The following is a 16,708-nucleotide window of genomic DNA, read 5'->3' as shown; positions in this document are numbered from 1 at the left end:
CCCCTGCTTCAGCTTTCTCTCCATGGATGAGCTTCCCCATGGCTGAACTTCTGGCTTCCCTCTTCACCTCAGGCATTTTTAGATCATGCGGTAAAGAATGGTAGCATCTATTGGGAAATGGTTCACCTTCTAGCTAAGACACGATGTTTTACTCCTGAGCCACACTGCAGCCTCTCCTAACCCTGACTCAGAGTTAGGAACCCACACTGCTCCAGGAAAAGCTGTTTGGGAGGATATTTTATAATAATAATAACAATAACAATAACAATTATTATTATTATTATTATTATTATAAAAATAATAAAATTATTATTGTTGTTGTTATTATTATTATTATATTTTTTAGGTTTAAATAAAATCATGTTGGGTGCTGGCAACTGAACCTAACCCCTCTGAAAGATCAGCAAGTGCTCTTAACCCCTGAGCCATCCCTCCAGCCCCTGAGAATAGCTTTTTTATTTTATTTTTTACCTCTGCAGATCTTAGGGTACCCTTCCTCTTTCAGTTTTCTCAGTGCACACATATCCTCCAAAAGCACACAAGGACCCACTTCCCTCAACTGGCCCTTGCCTCCCAATGTCTACCATGTCCTAATAATACTAACTCTGGAGTGCAGAATTACAAGCTAACATCATCACGCCTGGCACGTTTTTCTGGTTTTCTTTTGGTCTGTTTGTGTTTTGTTTTGTTGTTGTTGTTGTTGGCGGTGGTGGTGGTGGTGTGTGTGTGTGTGCGCGCGCGTGTGTTTGAGGCAATATCTGGAAAGTCCAGGCTACCCTGGAACTCTATTCTCCTGTTTCCCAGGAAAAGAAGCCAAGTAGAATTGTTCTGTTTTGGGCAGCCTGTGTGACGTAGTGGCTGTCCATTATGTTCTACTCTGAGGAGGACGTCATAGTTTAGCATGTGGAATGGCAGGGAGAGTTAGCTCATAACGCAATTTCAAATACAAACGCACTGCGTGTGCACGTGGCACCAGGCCTACTTTCTCCCGGCAGACATGGAAACACTCCATTTCCCAATTGCACTTTCCGTTTCATCTCTATGTGATTCTAATAGAGGCTAAGTGTGTAGTGGGACTGGGGTGCAGAGTTCGCAGGGTTGCAGATGCAGTCCCTCCCGGAAGTCTTGGCTAGTGCCAAGGGCGGTGGGGGCACCGCTTGGGGGGCGGGGGCGAGAGCGGGTCGCGTGCGCCTCCCCTCACAGAATGGCCTTAGCTCTAATGCCTGTGCGCCCTCCGTGAACTTCGCCACTCCGTGGCGCAGATCAGGGAACTTGATTTCCAGAAGGGTCCAGGTGAGCGAAGAGCAGCCCTGTTCTGCTGTACTGGGCTGCCTGCTGCAGGTGGAACATCCCTTGCCAAAAGCTGACAGCAGCAGCCCCGAGACCTTGCAACTCATGTCGGCGGGTGCCACAGCCAGCCTTCCAGCTTACCTTGGTCGGGCCGATTCTTGCCGCTCGGAGGCTTCTGAGCACAAAGTGATCGCCAACCAATCCGAGCTGTTCGCAGCCTCGGTGGGCAATGTGGACTGGCTTCGGTTCTGTCTGAGGCGGAAGCACAAGGAGCTCACAGTCGACGACAAGGTAAAGCTAGCAGCAGAGAGGCAGATTCAATTTTCCCAACCTCCGACCAAGTACTCCCCATAGAGAGGCCACCTGACGACTGCCACTGGGACTCCGAGGTGACCTTTTCTATGCTGTGGTCCTATTTATCCATTCATGGAAGTCTCATTTGGTTTTCTTTCTTTCTTTCTTTTTTTCTTCTTCTTTTCTGAGACAGAGTCTCTCTGTGTAGCCTTGGCTGTCCTGGGCTCACTTTGTAGACCAGGCTGGCCTCGAACTCACAGCGATCCGCCTGCCTCTGCCTCCCAAGTGCTAGGATTAAAGGCGTGCGCCACCACAGCCCGGCTGGAAGTCCCATTTGGAAGCAGAGAGGTAGTGGATGAAGGGCTGTGAACGCCCCCAAGGACACTGGGAACAAGGAGGGAACCCCACCCCTCACCCCTGCAAGGCTTGCGCAGGGTGTGAGCCCAGCCTCCACCCCGTGGAACCTTCTCCTGTGCTCTCTCCTCCTCAGGGCTTCACAGCCATCCACTTCGCAGCACAGCAAAACAGGCTTTCCTGCCTTCAGGTCTTGGTAGAGGAGTACAAGATTCCTGTGGATCTGCCCACCAGCAACGGCCAGACGCCCCTGCACCTACTGGTCATGCAGAAAAACGACAGAGCCGACATCATCCCCTGCATCGACTACCTGCTCAAGAAAGGGGCGCACATCAACTCGTGAGTCCAGCCTGCTGTAGGAGAGACACTTGGGACTCTGTGTCCCTAGACAGGTGGAACCCTGCAGGACCGGGTGAGGGCTTGTGAAAAGGACAAGGAGAAAGCAGTCAGGGAGCCAGCCCACTTGATGTCCTGGCTCTGAACAGACTGGCCATACAGAGAGGGCAGACCTAATGCACAGAATCACAGATAGGGCAAAGTGTGGGTCCGTGGGCAAGCCGCTCCACCTCTGAGCCTCAGTGGTTGGTTCCCACACTCAGGTGTACACAGTAGGGGGCCTCATAGATGTCACTGTACACAATCCTCAGGTGTTTCTAGTTTGAGGCTAAGGTTGGCAACTGGCTACCTTTGATTGAGGTTGGGAGGGTGAATGGGCCTCTACCACAGAGCTTCTGTGAGAGTTGTGTGCAGGGAACCAACCTCAGGTCCTCTGCAAGATCCCTACATCCTCTTAACTGCTGAGCCACCGCGCCAGCCCGACTTTTGTGCCAAGGAGACTGCATGGCACACTAAAGACTGCCAGGGAACCCACCCCTGCCCTCACAGAGCTGACTTTCTAGTGACTGGACAGTTTGCTAATTGCAAATACATGAATGAATGAATGAATGAATGAATGACCGACCGACCAGAATTCCGGGAGGTTGGCTATGAAGAGAACAACGGGGTTTTGGGGTGGAAGCACCAGAGAAGGCTGCATTTAAAAGAAGCAATAATCACGCCAGGCGTGGTGACACACACCTTTAATCCCAGCACTCGGGAGGCAGAGGCAGGTGGATCACTGTGAGTTCGAGGCCAGCCTGGTCTACAAAGCGAGTCCAAGACAGCCAGGGCTACACAGAGAAACCTTGCCTGGAAGAAAAAAAAAGTGACAATCTCTAAGAAGGTGGCTTTTCTTTCTTTCTTGATTGCTTTTTAAAGTGTCTCATGTATTCAGGTTACCCTCACACTGGCTATGACAGCCTAGGAGGGTCTTGGACTTCTGATTCTCATGCCTCCAATTCCCAAGTGCTAGGATCCCAGGTATGCATCGCCATCCCTGGTTTGATACAGTGCTGGGGACTGAACCCAGGGCTTCAAGTATGCCAGGTAAGCACTCTATCACAGGAACTGCATCCCCAGCCACAGGAGGTGACATTTAGTTGCAACTTATAGGGACTGGGGAGAGATAGGTCAGTGGGCAAAGCACACATTGTGCAAGTGTGAGGAGTACCTGAGTTCAAATCCTCAGCATCCATGTAAATGCCAGTTGGGTATGGCAACCCTCCTGTAATTCCAGCCCATGGGAGCCAGAGATAGGAAATCTCCGAGCAAGATGGCTAGCACACTAGCTGGTTTGGTGTACTCTAGGCCCAAGTGAGAGACCCTGCCTCTTCATATAAGGTAGAGGATGGTGGAGGAAGACCCTCAATGTCAGCCTCTGACCTCCACACAGCTATATATAATACATATGTATATATGTGTGTGTGTATATATACATATATATATAAAACATCTCTACATGCATCCCCATATGCACGTGAACATGCATATATACATATGCACACACACACACATTGAAAGTGAGCTCACCTTGCCAAAGCCAAGAAGGGGCCGGACTTGGTTGCACATGTCTATCATCATTGGCTTCATAGTAAGTTTGAGATCAGCCTGTACTACAAGAGACCTTGTCTCAAAAATCATACAAAAGTCAATGAGGTAGGTGGCTCTGAAGCAACCCAGGGCACTGGGCAGTTCCCAGGTGTCATAGCAAACACATCCTACACGTAGATTTGTTCTGCTCATATAGTCCTTCTCTCCTTCTAGTGAAGAAACTTGAGCAGGGATATGAACAGGGTCTCCCCACCCCACCCCACCCCAGTGGTGGCAGAGTGGGCCCTGGAAGTTGCCTTGCTTGCCTACCTAATGCCCTGACCCCTGCTCCCTTCTGCCCTTCACCCCTGGCATCACCTCACAGGCAGACGTGCCAAGGCTCCACACCACTGCATCTGGCTGCTCGCAATGGCCTGCTGGGATGTATAAAGGTCCTGGTGCGGAATGGAGCCAATGTGCATGCCCGAGATGCCGCGGGCCACAAGCCCATCGACTACTGCAAGCTATGGAACCACCGTGCCTGTGCCCGGTAAGCCTGTTGCTTCTTCTGGCATGGCCCTTGCCCTGGGCCGAGCCTCTAAGGGGAGGGTTGAAGAAGCCAGGTAGCAGTTGGGTAAGTCTGGGAAGGAGGCCCTCAGGCAGAATATTGTCCACTCGCGTTGTGCCTGACCTCACCCCTTTAGATTGGACACTGCCCTCCTTTGCCTTTCCCCTCCCTCAGCTCTTCAGTAAGGATCCAGGGCCATGAGACACTTTCCTCTTCTCCTTCAAAGGTCCCCTGGGCAGCGGGACTGGGTGCCTTGCTCTTCTCTGCCCTGACAATTCCTCCCATCCCACCCTGGCCTACCGCGCCCCACCTCTTGTTACTGTAATATGACACACCCTCACCTCGATGCCAGGTTCTTGAAGGATGCCATGTGGAAACGGGATAAGAAGGACTTTGCCCGAGAGATGGGCAAACTGAAGACCCTGAAGGGGAAGCTGGCCATTTTGGAGTTCCGCTACCTGACTGAGTTTCAAGTAAGGGGGAGTTCTTCCTCCCCAGGGCTGGGCCCTGCTGCCAGACAGGTGCCTTCTTGCCATGGTGAGAGAAGTAGCCAGAACATTCCCTCTCATAAGGAACCCCTGCCCCACCCCAACCCAGATCCACCCTTATAAGCCACTCCTTTCGGCCAAAGGTCTTGTCCTGTGCCAGAAAGCAAATGCAACCCGCCTCATGGGGCAGTCAGAGTCCTCATTAGGCACTGACCCTCTAGGATAAGGATCTCTCATGGGACACTTCCTAACACTGGTGTGCCCACTCATTAAAAGAAAACTCTCAAAAGATGCCCTGCCCTCACTGTACACTGTACAGAGCTCCTCTTAGGCTCTGCAGGTCCCAAAGGCCAGCAAAGTATGGTCCCCACTCAATGAGATTAGGTGCTAGGGAGCAGTAGGTTTTCCTCCTGGGTGCTGGGTGGGGGAGGGTGCCTGAAGAGATGCCAAGGAGGGAGGTTTCTGTGAAGATGGACAGGCATCTATCCATGTGGAGTAAGGAAGGACTGACCCACAGAAAGAATCACTATGAAGAACACATGGGCCCATGAGAACATCCTGGAGGCTGAAAACAGGCAACTTGGGGATCAAGTCTGAGTTGGGTGGAGGCTGACAGACTACAGGTTTCACAAGGGCCCAAAACAGTGAAGCACCGGGGTTGGTCAAAATGACAGAGGAAGGGTTTGAGCAGAAACAAACACGGAACATAAAACACCACAACAGAACAAGAAACAGGGCTTTGGTTCTGTTCTGTTTGTTTTTTCGAGACGGGGGCGGGGTAGGGGGTTTCTCTGTGTGTCCCTAGCTGTCCCGGAACTAGCTCTGTAGACCAGGCTGGTCTTGAACTCAGAGATCCGCCTGCCTCTGCCTCCCAAGTGCTGGTGGCAGCATGCACCACCCCAGAGCAGCTCAAGAGCTTGGATTCCTAAGTGAATCCTGCAATGGCTGCAGGACCCTGCCACTTCTGTACTGTCTGTACCTGTCGCCATGGAGTCCTCCTTGTGTCACCCAGCCCTTACAGCCATCGGGTTTCTGTTGACCCTAACCCTATTCAGCTGCCCCTTGCAGACCTCCACTCAGGACCCTTGCGTTGGCTTCAATGGGATCATATGGCCACTACTCTCCGATGGCTAGAACAAAAAGCAAGCCAGATGCTACCTGACATAGGACCAGGCAAGGCTGACGGAATTAGGACGACTGGCTTACCCTAATCAGAGCCGGCCTCTGGAGCTGGGTCAATCTCCAAAGCGCCTGATGACTTAGCAACTGTGTGGCAGTGAGACACAGAGGTAACAGGGGCGAGGACATTTCCATACGTGTTGGCGTTTCAGTGCCAGCGGTGGTAGAGACAGTCACCTACCACCCAGTCACTGTCCTCCTCCGTGTCACTTCCCAGAAGCCTGTCTAATTTCATTACTTCTAGCCAATGCCAGGCCTCCCAGCCTTTCCTCCTTGGGGACCAAACCAGAGCCATCTGAGGGTAGGACTGACTCACTGAGGCTGGGGCTGCCTCTGGGGGACCTTCTCTCTGCAAACCTGAGGTCCCTAGGGGAGGGACTATGTCTTTGTCCTCAGGCTGGAGGTTTCCTATGAAAGTTTGTCTCCTCCGCAGCCTGGGACCTCAGTCAGAACAAGGGATGCCTCCTCCATCAGAACGAGGCTCCTCATACAAGGCATCTCGCCGACCGGGCCTGAGGTTTCCCAGGGCACTAGCCACAAGGGTCTTCTGCCCCGCGGTGCCACTGCCCTGTGCCCTTCATTCTTTCAGAAAGAACAGCGAAGTCTGAGAGAGGCTCATTTTAAAACATGGCTCCAAGGCAAGCTGCTGGCCAAGACCAAGGGCTCTGCTCGCCCCAAGCAAGAGGCTGGTGTCCCGTCTTGGTCATTAACCTTCTCCAAGACTCTAGGACCCCAAATAGCCAAAAGTTTCCAAAATTTTCCTTCTGTGGAGGCTCAGCTGCAAAACCTGCCCTCACCCGTGGTGCCGCCCAAGCTCATCTACAGGCACAGAACCATCAATCGGCCCAAGCTGTGGAATTTTAGTAATAACCCTGAGAGGCCCCCCATCACAAAGATTGGCTACCCACAGGGTATACGCCTGGGCGTGCACCCGGACCCCTGTAAGGAGCATGACTTCTGCAGATTCCTGGAGGTGACTCAGAATCCCCTTGGGGGTACATGCCTGCGCACAGTGGACAATCAGTTGGTGACACCTGTACCTCAGCTGCCGTTTGAGGTGATAGCCCGGATGCTGCACCCAGGGGTTCAACCCTACAGGATGAAAGTGCCCCAGGGCTTGTTTCCACTAGACATCCTCAGAGTCTCCCAGAAACGGCATGTGGGAGACACCTGTACCAATACAATGGCCACGAGCCTTCGTGAGACATTTGATGAACCCTTCCTGGCTACCTTGAAAGCTTACCAGACTCCAGCGGCCCCACCCTCCAAGGAAGTTCTCACATAAAATTGTTTTGGAAACCTCCTGGTGAAGGCTGAAGTGTTAAGATTCATATTGTGGTAGGAAGGACTGGGGGTTTGGGGGGTACCCCACTTCCAGGTCCAAGGACAGCACCCCCATTTATTCCTCATGAAACACATATGCTAGTCTCTCTCCCCCTCCCCCCCACCTGCCTTTTCTCTACAGAGAAACTGCCTGGCTCCCTGGGACATGAACATTTGGACAAGAACACCAGGTTCAGAGTAGAGGGTCAGTAATGTCCTGAGACACGGAGATGTGAAAGTCAGCAACCTCTGGTCCTCACTGTTCTACCCTAACCCACCCCAGCACACCGGGGACAAGGCTTCCGAGCCAGGGCAACCCTAGGAACTCTGCCACCTTTCCTTCCTGTCTGCTGCAGACCCTGACTGGGGATGGGGAACAGCTAATGTGCTATCCAGCACAGGCTTCCCTGCACATGTGACACTGCCCCCTGCTCCTGGCCCCATTGAGGTGTGTGAAGCTGCAGGAGGCTGGGCAGCACTTCTGCCAAGAAAGGAAGTACTGTGGCTTTGATGTGAGACCTGTCCAGGAAGCCATCCTGGACCCTGATGCTCCCTTGAGACACACTACAGCTCACTCTTTAAACAAAACATTTATTGAGTGCTTTCCACGGGCCAGGTGCCGGAATCAGGTAGTTGATAATACAAAATTCCAAGGGCTTTCCCTGCCCTCAAGGAGCTTCCAGTCTAGTGGGGAGACAGGCCGTACCACGGGCCAGTGAACCCAGAGGGATCTGTGTGGCAGCTGGGAGAGGAGACATTCAAGGCTCGTTAGAGGAAATAAAATCTAAGTGGAAAAGCGGCAAACTACCAAAGTGAATTAATTGAAGGAAGGGTATCAAAGCAAGAAGAGAGCGGTGGTGTCTGTACACAAGAGGCTGGAGCCCAGAGCACAGGTCAAGTGATGAGGCTAGTAGGGACCTCACACACTGTCTGGACTTTATCCTGAGGGCAGTGGAGAGCTGGGGAAATTTTGAGGCCAGAAAAGACTTGGCCAACTGTACATTTTAGAAAAGCAACGCCAGCTGGCCACAGGCTAGAGGAACACAGAAAACTGTCCAAACCAACCAGGTGAGAGACAACAGTAGGAGTGGCCCAAACAAAGGGTTCCCAAGAATAGATTGGATGTAGGACATAAAGAAAAAGCAGTATCCTGCCTGGCTCCTGAGCCATCATGGGACCAGGGCGGGTACTAGAAAGAGCAGGTGAACAGGGCGGATGCTGAGCTTGAATTGTCTCTGTGGCCAGAAGGCGGGAGAACTGTGGCTAAGGTAGAAAGAAGCTGGGCTGAAGGCTGGCCCTGGCTTCCTCCACAGCATCCCAAAGGTGACAGCACAGTTGGACTTCTTCAGGCAAGGAGCCCCTGGTGTGCACAGCAAGACAGAAGCCTATACATAAACTGAAAGGACAGAAAGGTCAAGGGACAGCCAGCCACACAAGTGCCAGCAGAGTGTGAATTGAGAAATAGGCCATCAGCAGGGTCAGCTACCCCAAGATCTAGTAGATAACGTGTGATGACTCCAGAGGCTTAGCCTGGGAAAGCCTCTGTCCAGGTACTGACCAGCAGGTAGGATGAACAAAGACGAAGAAGTAGACAGCAAGGCAAGTGGGTTCAGTCTCCGCCCGCTGTGGACAGCAGCCTCGTGTTTTATGCCTTCACCCACCTGACTGCCAGAAACAGGTCTAGTGATCTCATCTGTAGCTGCAGAACAAAATCCAGGGAACGGCAGGCTAAGAACAGAAATGCAAGAGCTAACGAGATGAAGGATGCTTGGTTCATGAACTAGGGTCTTCATGCCTTGTCCATCTGGGCACCTGCCAGACTCACTGTGAGGTACGAGATTCGGCCAGTGGCGCCTTCATTCCATGTACTGCTGAGGCCTTGCAAGGCACTGTAGTTGGAGTGCAAGGTCAACAGATGCTGGTCTGTGCCCAGGATGGGGGCCACACCTTCTTAGAAGGCAGAACTTACATCCCTCTAGGAGCCAGAAGCGTGCATGAAGTGTGAGGCCTGTGTGCTCTGAGGGACAGCCTTTCCCAACCCCATTTCTCAAGAAACAGGCCACAGGCGAGGCTGCCTAGAAGCCAATGTTTATTTTTTTTTCATTGAGCCTGAGATAGAATTCACCAAGAAACCTCTCCTTTTATCTCAAAGGAAGACATAACTAGGATATTATACACTGTCTTCTGCATCTCTAACCCAGCCACAAACGGTTTCTGCTTCCCCCATCTGGACTATCACAGTCTGGGGAAGGAAGCCATGGCAAGAGGGAGGAGCCTCAGGAAGACTGCCTCTGCCTGCTCATCCTCATCTCTGTTCCTTCCTGCTTAGGGCCACAGGAATCCCTTCAGAAGGGAAAGAGCCAGAAGAGGAGACACTAGAGCAGGCTAGCCCAGTCTAGGCAGAAGGCTAGTGGGCAGAGAAGATGAACTCCTGGGGTGTTAAGGCAAACAGTGCCGCCTAGAATCTTTATTCAAAGGGGATTCAGCATTGGACAAGACCCTTAGTTCAACAGCAAAATGCACTTTTCCTGGAAGTGCCAAGCCTCAGCTTCTCCCTATGGTCACCTGCCTGAGAACTTGCTGTCTGTTCCCCAGCTTCATAGACCCTCCCTGCCTACCCCATCTGACCAGACCCAACTCTGGGGAGGGGAGGGCTGGAGACACAGCTGCCTGGCACAGTAGGCTCTGCTACCCCCTCTGGTGTCCTTGGCAGCATTCAAGCCCCCTGAGGAGAGTGGGATGGCGCTTCAGAACAGAGGGGAGGGAAACCGGGGCTGGCAGAAGACATCCTCCAGGCTCCCAGGCACTGCTGCCCAGAACCCCAGGGACCTGGTTCTATTGGTCTTGCCCCCCACACGCCCTCCCCAAAGGGTCAGTATATCTTCTGCCGACTGGGTAGGATGGCCTCTTTGATGAAGGAGAAGACAACCAGGATGCCTAAGCGCTTGCCTCGCTTGCCTTTGGTGAAGTAATTGGAGACCACGTCATCTGCGGAAACACAGGCGGGGAGATGAGCGTGCATGCATACGCATATGCGGTTCTCACCACCGGAAGCCCCAGGGTTTTCTCAAAGGGCCGGTGCCACTCCCCCTCCTCACCGCCTGGCTGCATGGTGGAGGGCAGGACATTCTCCCCAGCCGAGAGTGACACGAAGAAAGCAAACGGGATGATCCACAGGCAGAATGTGAAGTAGGCCAGGACCTGGTGGCAGGAGAGACTGAGAAGGGACAGCCCCAGCAGTGCCCCAAAGGCCCACCCTACCCGGGCAGGGGCTAGCACTCAGGAAGCCGGACTCTGTGACACCGAGACCGTTGAAGGAGGGGAAGAACAGCTGTGACTGAATGAAGTCCTCTCCCAAAGGGACACTCTTCTTCTCTGGGGCTTCAAGCGGGAGGAATCCTGGGCAGGTTCTGATGGCGCTGGGGCAAGGAGGCTGCCACTCAGTCCTGCCTTGTGAGGTCTGAGTCACACAGGCCAGCCTGGTGCCCCTTCTGGACTTAAGGATGACCCTATGGGGGCGCCCAAATGACTCACTGGGGGAGAGCAGTGTCCTCCCACCTCAGCCAAAGGGATCCTTTCTGTTCCTGGGACACCCTGCCTTCCAAAATCCTCGCTATGTCTTTTGTTTATAAAAAGCATGGCTCCTGAATGCAGCCAGTTTTGGCTCACAGCTACATTCACAAAGCAGATTCTGTAAGACCCTTCATTCCTCCATCCCCATCACTTAAAGACACTGGGAACATCTTACCTCAGAGAAAGGGTAATATTCTTCTGCAAAAAACTGAAATGCCAGGTAATGGTTCACCACCACCAGCCCTGTGGGGATGGAGAGGCGGGTCACTGTGTGCTCACCAAACCCAGAAGGCCCCCAAAACTGGAGTCCTGGTCTCAGTCTTGCCTTTGCCCTAGTCTCAGCACGGCTCTGGGCCAAGTCTAGAATTCAGTCCCCACCTGTTAAGAACGGATGCTCAGCTCCTCACTGCAGAGGGCAGCGGGAATAGAATCAAGGTAGAATGGAACATTCTGGCATGTTATAAAAACAAGGGCTTCTTTGTGTGTGTGACAAAATCCATGATCACGCCATTGCTATCCCAAGAGCAGCAGGTGAGGGGAGGTCACGGGCAGGAAGAACACACACCACACTAGACTCCTCTCCACACAGGGAGAGGCCTCCTCAGATAGAGAGGGGGTACGCTCAGGGCTCCTTGGAAAGCTAGGATGGGGCAAGACACACCAACTTATACTGGTATGCTCTGGCCCTGTACACTCTTCCCTGGTGTGCACAAGTTCACGAAAAGGGCACAAGGGGATGAGAGCCGCTCAGGGGCACAAAGCCCTACTTGCTTCCATGGCAGGGTGAAGGGCAGGTACCAGAAAGACCACCTCCCCCGATACCTACCTCACAACTGTATGTCTCGTTTTTGTCCTTTACCGTGAAGACAGCACTCTGCTATGCCACACACAAGGCTAAGCGACAATAAGGCATAGATGGCACCTGGTGCTCACAAGGTCCCTCAGAAAACATTCCCAGGCATCCAAAAGGCAGGCCGAGGGAGTGACATAAGGAAGCCAGAGGAGCCTTCTGGTGACCAGAGCTGCTCTCTGGGAGACACACAAGGAGCCTGGTGCTCAACAAACTCCTTCTGAACAAATTCTGAGACAAAAATCCTACCTGACATTGAGAGAAGATGCCCCACCCAGCTCTACCAATCTACCTGTCTAGGGATACCATTCAGAGTTTCCCCTAGTCAGAGAAACCTAAGTCTAACACACACACACCACATCACCTTGACCCAGGAGAAACAGCAGTGCCTGTGACCAAACACTTTCTAAAACCTTTCTCATGAAAGTTTGTGTTCCTCTGTGACCACCGCCTAAACCAACTGGGTCTAACAGAGTAGCTTGGGGATAGGAAATTAGTTCCAGGGACAGGAAGTAGTGATGAGGCCAAGGCATGAATGAAGGCAGGACTCATGTCTGAGGCAGTGGAACCTTCTGAGGACGTGGTGAGGAAAGGCTGCTCCAAGTTGTCGCCTCTGTGGCTTAAAGAGATGAAATGTCTACCTGCTGAGCTGGCCCCATGCTTTTCAAAGGGACCAATCGATTTCTTACAGGTGAGAGTTACTCTGCCTAGGGTGTTCCTTCTCTGCTTTCCCAAGCCCTTGTTCTAACTTGCCTCTTTGGCAAGGTCCTCCTGGCTGGAGCCTCTCCCCTGATAAGGGCTAAGCCCTAGGTTGAGACAGGCTCTAGGGTCCTCAGGAATGAGAAGCCATTTTTTCCCAAGCGGCCTGGCCTCCTGCAGGACCCTCCCTCCCTGGCTGCTCCCCTCCTTGGTAGTCCCTTCCAGTGCCTGGGCCAGAGTGCCCACAGCCAATCACAGAAAGTCCTCCCTGCTTGTCCCCCGCTCACCGCATGACAGGATGAAGTTAGGTGATGTCAGCATGATGAAGGGGAAGGTCTGGAGAAGGCCAAAATAGACGAGGTTGGTGAAAAGACCCACGCCAATCATGCCGGTGGGGAAGCGCTCAAAGACGTAGAGGCCGATCAGCACTGCTGTGGAGAACTGAAACAGGCACAGGCATTGGCTGCAGGGGACCTTCCAGCCGCCTGCACTGCCCGCCCCTGCCTGCCTTGGGCAGCGTTACAATTACACTTTGGTTTTCTTGGTTCATAGTCACCTCCATGGCCACATTCAAGCCCTCAAAGGTGGCGTCTTTGAAAGCTGCTTCTAAAAGATTTTTGACAGTGACCCAAAGTAAGAAGAAACACTTTTACATAGTATCCACCTGCCCCCCACCAAACACACATCCACTTGTGTGACAGAGCTCAAACTCAGCTTGCCTGTCCTAGTCTTTATGGTTATTTATTTATTTTTGAGCTGGGGATCTGACCAAATGCCACATGCATGCCCACGCCCTCCACCCCATTTCATATTGTCCTTGAATGCTAAGCATGATCTCTTGAATCAATTTCATAACTGTAGTAATGAATCCAGGCAGCAGTCTGAGCAAGGCTTTAGTTGTTAGTGATGTAAGGCCTAATTGCTATACCAACCACACCCACAGACTGAGCCAGTCAACTGGCCGTGGGTATAAACTACAACCCCAGGCTATGCTCTGAACCAAAGGAGCTGCAGATAGTAGGTGAGTGAAAGGTAAATGTTTCTGTCCAGACATTTCCCACTGTAACCTCAGCCTTCCTCACAGCTGCCAGAGGAAGCCTTCCTACAGCCTTGCTAGCAGCAGCAGGGACCAAGTCTGCATAAAAAGAAACTGCCCATAACGGTGCAAGATAAAGGGCCAGGCATGCTCTCTTAGGACAAATCACGTTGACCAGAAAGAGCAATACATAAGCATTACAAACTGTCCTTAATGTCACTGTAAGTTCTAAGCCTGAACCAGGGTTGGGTGGGGGGTTCTGCAGCTAGAGACAGTGAACACAGTGGGAGACTGCCACATGAAAGCAAAGCCATGAGTACCTGTCACTGAAATACTTCTACTGTCACCTTAAGAAATGGCATGCCACGTGAGGCTGGAGGGCCAGGAGGGAATCTGGACCCAGGAGTGCAGACCCAAAAAGGTGGACTGCAGGGCAGGGAGCAAAGAGGGGCGCCCTCAGAGCCTGAGGTCTCAGGACCAAACAACGGGTCCCAAAGCAGTCTTCCACTTCCTGCTTCTGAGGCAGGGCAAACAAGCCTTGGGTGACTTCAGGGAAAAGCGGCCACTTACCCAGATCATGTATTTGATGATTCTGCTCGTGGCCACCGTATACTCTTCGATCAGCTCTGCCAGGTAGTACAGTCCAGCCGCTAGGTAGGAAGGGGGAGCGAGGTTGTCCCGGGAGGGGACAAACAGGAAGAGATCAGCCAGGACCACTCCCACCAGCCTGCTCGTCCCTTAGTTCCCACCAACCCTCCCCAGACTCCAGGAAGTCGGGGACAAGCCAAGGCACCCCCCCTGGGATTCCCTTCTCATCTGCACAAGTAGAACTTCGCCAGGACAACTGCAGAAAGACTGGACTTGACTGCACGGAGTAAGGTTAACCTCTGCCCCGGGAACCTTAAACTCCACTCAGTCACTCAATCAACACCTGCAGAATACTTAGTTTACAGGCCGGGTGCTGTACGCTATAGCCCACAGCCCGGTGAGCCAGACGGGGGCCTTCCCTGCCATAGCTGGAGCAGACGGGCATAGGGGGCAGGCCAGGATCCCGAGAACAAGGATGGGTCTCGGGGACCATATATCCCCTCCAGAAGTTCGGCCGAGGTCCAGCAGGACAAGCTCGGGGTCGCCCGCGCCCAGCTGCAAAGAGCAGCAGCGGTTGGCGACTCGGGGTACCGGGGAGCGTGCGGCCCGGGTCAGCGCTCTCACCGACGGCCAGGGTGATGAATGCCACCTGGATGAACAGCGACAGCCAGCTCAGCACGTACATGAACCACATGGCGCCCCCCGGGCTGCCGGGACGGGCCTGCGCGGGCCGGCTCCGGGGACACTGAACGGCCGCTGCCGTGGTGTCCCCGCCCCGCGGACGTCGAGAGGAGAGGGGAGGAGCGCCGCCGCCCGGCCGCCCGGCCAAGCCCGCGAGCGCCGCCCACCGCCTTGGAGGATCGAGTGAGCGCTGCACCCTGCACCGAGCGCCGACACAGGGAGCCCAGGTTAACAGGTTAACAGGTACCGCCGCGGACCCGACTTTTCTGGAGGAGGGAGGTTAGTGTATCTCAGGTCACACACTAGGAAGCCGCATAGTTCAGAATCCTGTGTGCCTTTAAATGATCACCTTCAGCCTCAACTCCCTCTATAGGCTGAGTTGTTTTGCAATGCAAGTCTGCACGTTTGCATGAGGACTAAAGGTACCGCTAAGCACTGACTGCACTTGGCGACACCGCAGGCAACCATCTGAGAGAGCACCACCTAGTGGCTGACACAGGCCAGCTCCGACTGCGGCTTTGCTTCTTATCTGGGACTAGTTATTTCTCATGGTTATAGCTGATCGTGACTACCTACCTACCTACCTACCTACCTACCTACCTACCTACCTACCTCCGCCTCTCAACTAGTAGGATTTCAGATGTGTCCCACCATGCTAGAGCAAAATAAAACTTTTGTTTTGTTTTTCCGAAACAGGGTCTCTATGTAGCCCTGGAACCTGCTGTATAAATCAGGTTAACCTCGAACTCACAGAGATCAGCCTGCCTCTGCCTCATACGTTCTGGCATTAAAGGTATCGAACCACCACGCCCAGATTTTTTTTTCTTTTTTTGAATCAGTCTTATGGGTCCCAGGCTGGCCTTGAAGCCACCAGAAGCTTAAGATGACCTTGTGTTTCTGATCCTGTAGCCTCGATACTGAGTGTTGGAATCACGGGTACACACCCTATCACACACAGGATCATATTTCCTGATCGTAAAGAAAGTGTGCGTTCCTAAACAAAGGGAAAAAAAAAGAATTGTGCAGAAGAGATGATTCAGTGGCAAAGAGCATGTTACTCTTGCAGGGAACCCAAGTTCAGTTCCCAGCACACATGTCCGGTATCTCAGAACCACCTGAAAATCCAGGTCCAGGTGGACCCTGTGCTTCCGGGGTCATTGGACACCTGTACTCAAATGCACATACTCACAAATACATAATAAAAATAAATAAATAGGCCACCCATGGTGGTGCATGCTGTTAGTCCCAGCACTTGAGAGGCAGAGGCAGTTGTATCTATCTGTGTGGGTTTGAGACCAGTCTGTTGTTGTTGTTGTTGTTTTGGTTTTTTGAGACAGGGTTTCTCTGTGTAGCCTTGACTGTCCTGGACTAACTTTGTAGACCAGGCTGGCCTGGAACTCACAGCGATCCACCTGCCTCTGCCTCCCGAGTGCTGGGATTAAAGGGGTGCACCACCACCGCCCGGCTGGAGACCAGTCTGTTTTACATAGAAAGTTCCAGAGTAGTCAGGGCTACATAGTGAGACCCTGTCTCAAAACAAACAATAAAAAATGTAAAAAATATTAATGAATAAAAATGCTTCGTGGAGGGAGGAAATGTAAGCGTGTCCTCTGATCTCTTTTCCAAAACTGGAGCTAAAGAAACTCGAGGCCCTGAAAGCTGAGCACATCCATACTTCACTGTGCCCGCTAGAACTGGTACAGCAGCTGGGTGCTGCCACGTCCTCCTCTTTAGAGCCCAAACTGGCCTGAACAGTGAGGGCTGAAGATCTGAATTGTCTTTGACAGCAAGAAAGGCAAGCAGGAAGAAATGAAAAGCAGTTTCTTCTGCCGCTCCATCCAGTCCAACTCCACAGCACAGGACTCTGGAGCCCCGGG

At 52.7% G+C, this 16,708-nt stretch overlaps 2 protein-coding genes across 4 annotated transcripts; one reads left to right on the top strand and one right to left on the bottom strand.

Annotated features, from left to right (window-relative positions):
- The first annotated feature begins 359 nt into the window (after window positions 1–359).
- ANKRD53 (ankyrin repeat domain 53) lies at window positions 360–7,376 on the top strand. Of its 3 annotated transcripts, none has more exons than XM_084766854.1 (5): window positions 360–1,581; window positions 2,075–2,277; window positions 4,232–4,396; window positions 4,767–4,951; window positions 5,971–6,587. In XM_084766854.1, exons 1-5 carry the CDS (start codon window positions 1,105–1,107, stop codon window positions 6,111–6,113), a joined length of 1,173 nt encoding a protein of 390 aa, XP_084622980.1. In that variant the 5' UTR covers window positions 360–1,104; the 3' UTR covers window positions 6,114–6,587. The 3 variants fall into 3 exon arrangements, with proteins under 3 accessions (XP_084622980.1, XP_084622979.1, XP_084622978.1); XM_084766853.1 differs by lacking the exon at window positions 5,971–6,587 and adding an exon at window positions 6,671–7,376 and having other exon boundaries at window positions 363–1,581; window positions 2,129–2,277; window positions 4,767–4,887; XM_084766852.1 differs by lacking the exon at window positions 5,971–6,587 and adding an exon at window positions 6,671–7,376 and having other exon boundaries at window positions 364–1,581; window positions 4,767–4,887.
- Window positions 7,377–7,978: 602 nt separating this feature from the next.
- Window positions 7,979–14,941, bottom strand: TEX261 (testis expressed 261). Its single transcript, XM_084766672.1, has 6 exons — window positions 14,775–14,941; window positions 14,133–14,212; window positions 12,814–12,967; window positions 11,153–11,220; window positions 10,503–10,605; window positions 7,979–10,392 (listed from the first exon to the last, which is right to left on the bottom strand). Exons 1-6 carry the CDS (start codon window positions 14,842–14,844, stop codon window positions 10,277–10,279), a joined length of 591 nt encoding a protein of 196 aa, XP_084622798.1. The 5' UTR covers window positions 14,845–14,941; the 3' UTR covers window positions 7,979–10,276.
- Between the last annotated feature and the right edge of the window lie 1,767 nt (window positions 14,942–16,708).

This window comes from Acomys minous, assembly GCF_964271855.1.
Source record: "Acomys minous genome assembly, chromosome: 17".
Classification (NCBI taxonomy): domain Eukaryota; kingdom Metazoa; phylum Chordata; class Mammalia; order Rodentia; family Muridae; genus Acomys; species Acomys minous.
The sequence above is the reverse complement of the archived record's forward strand: the minus strand, read 5'-3'. Positions and strand labels throughout refer to the sequence as shown.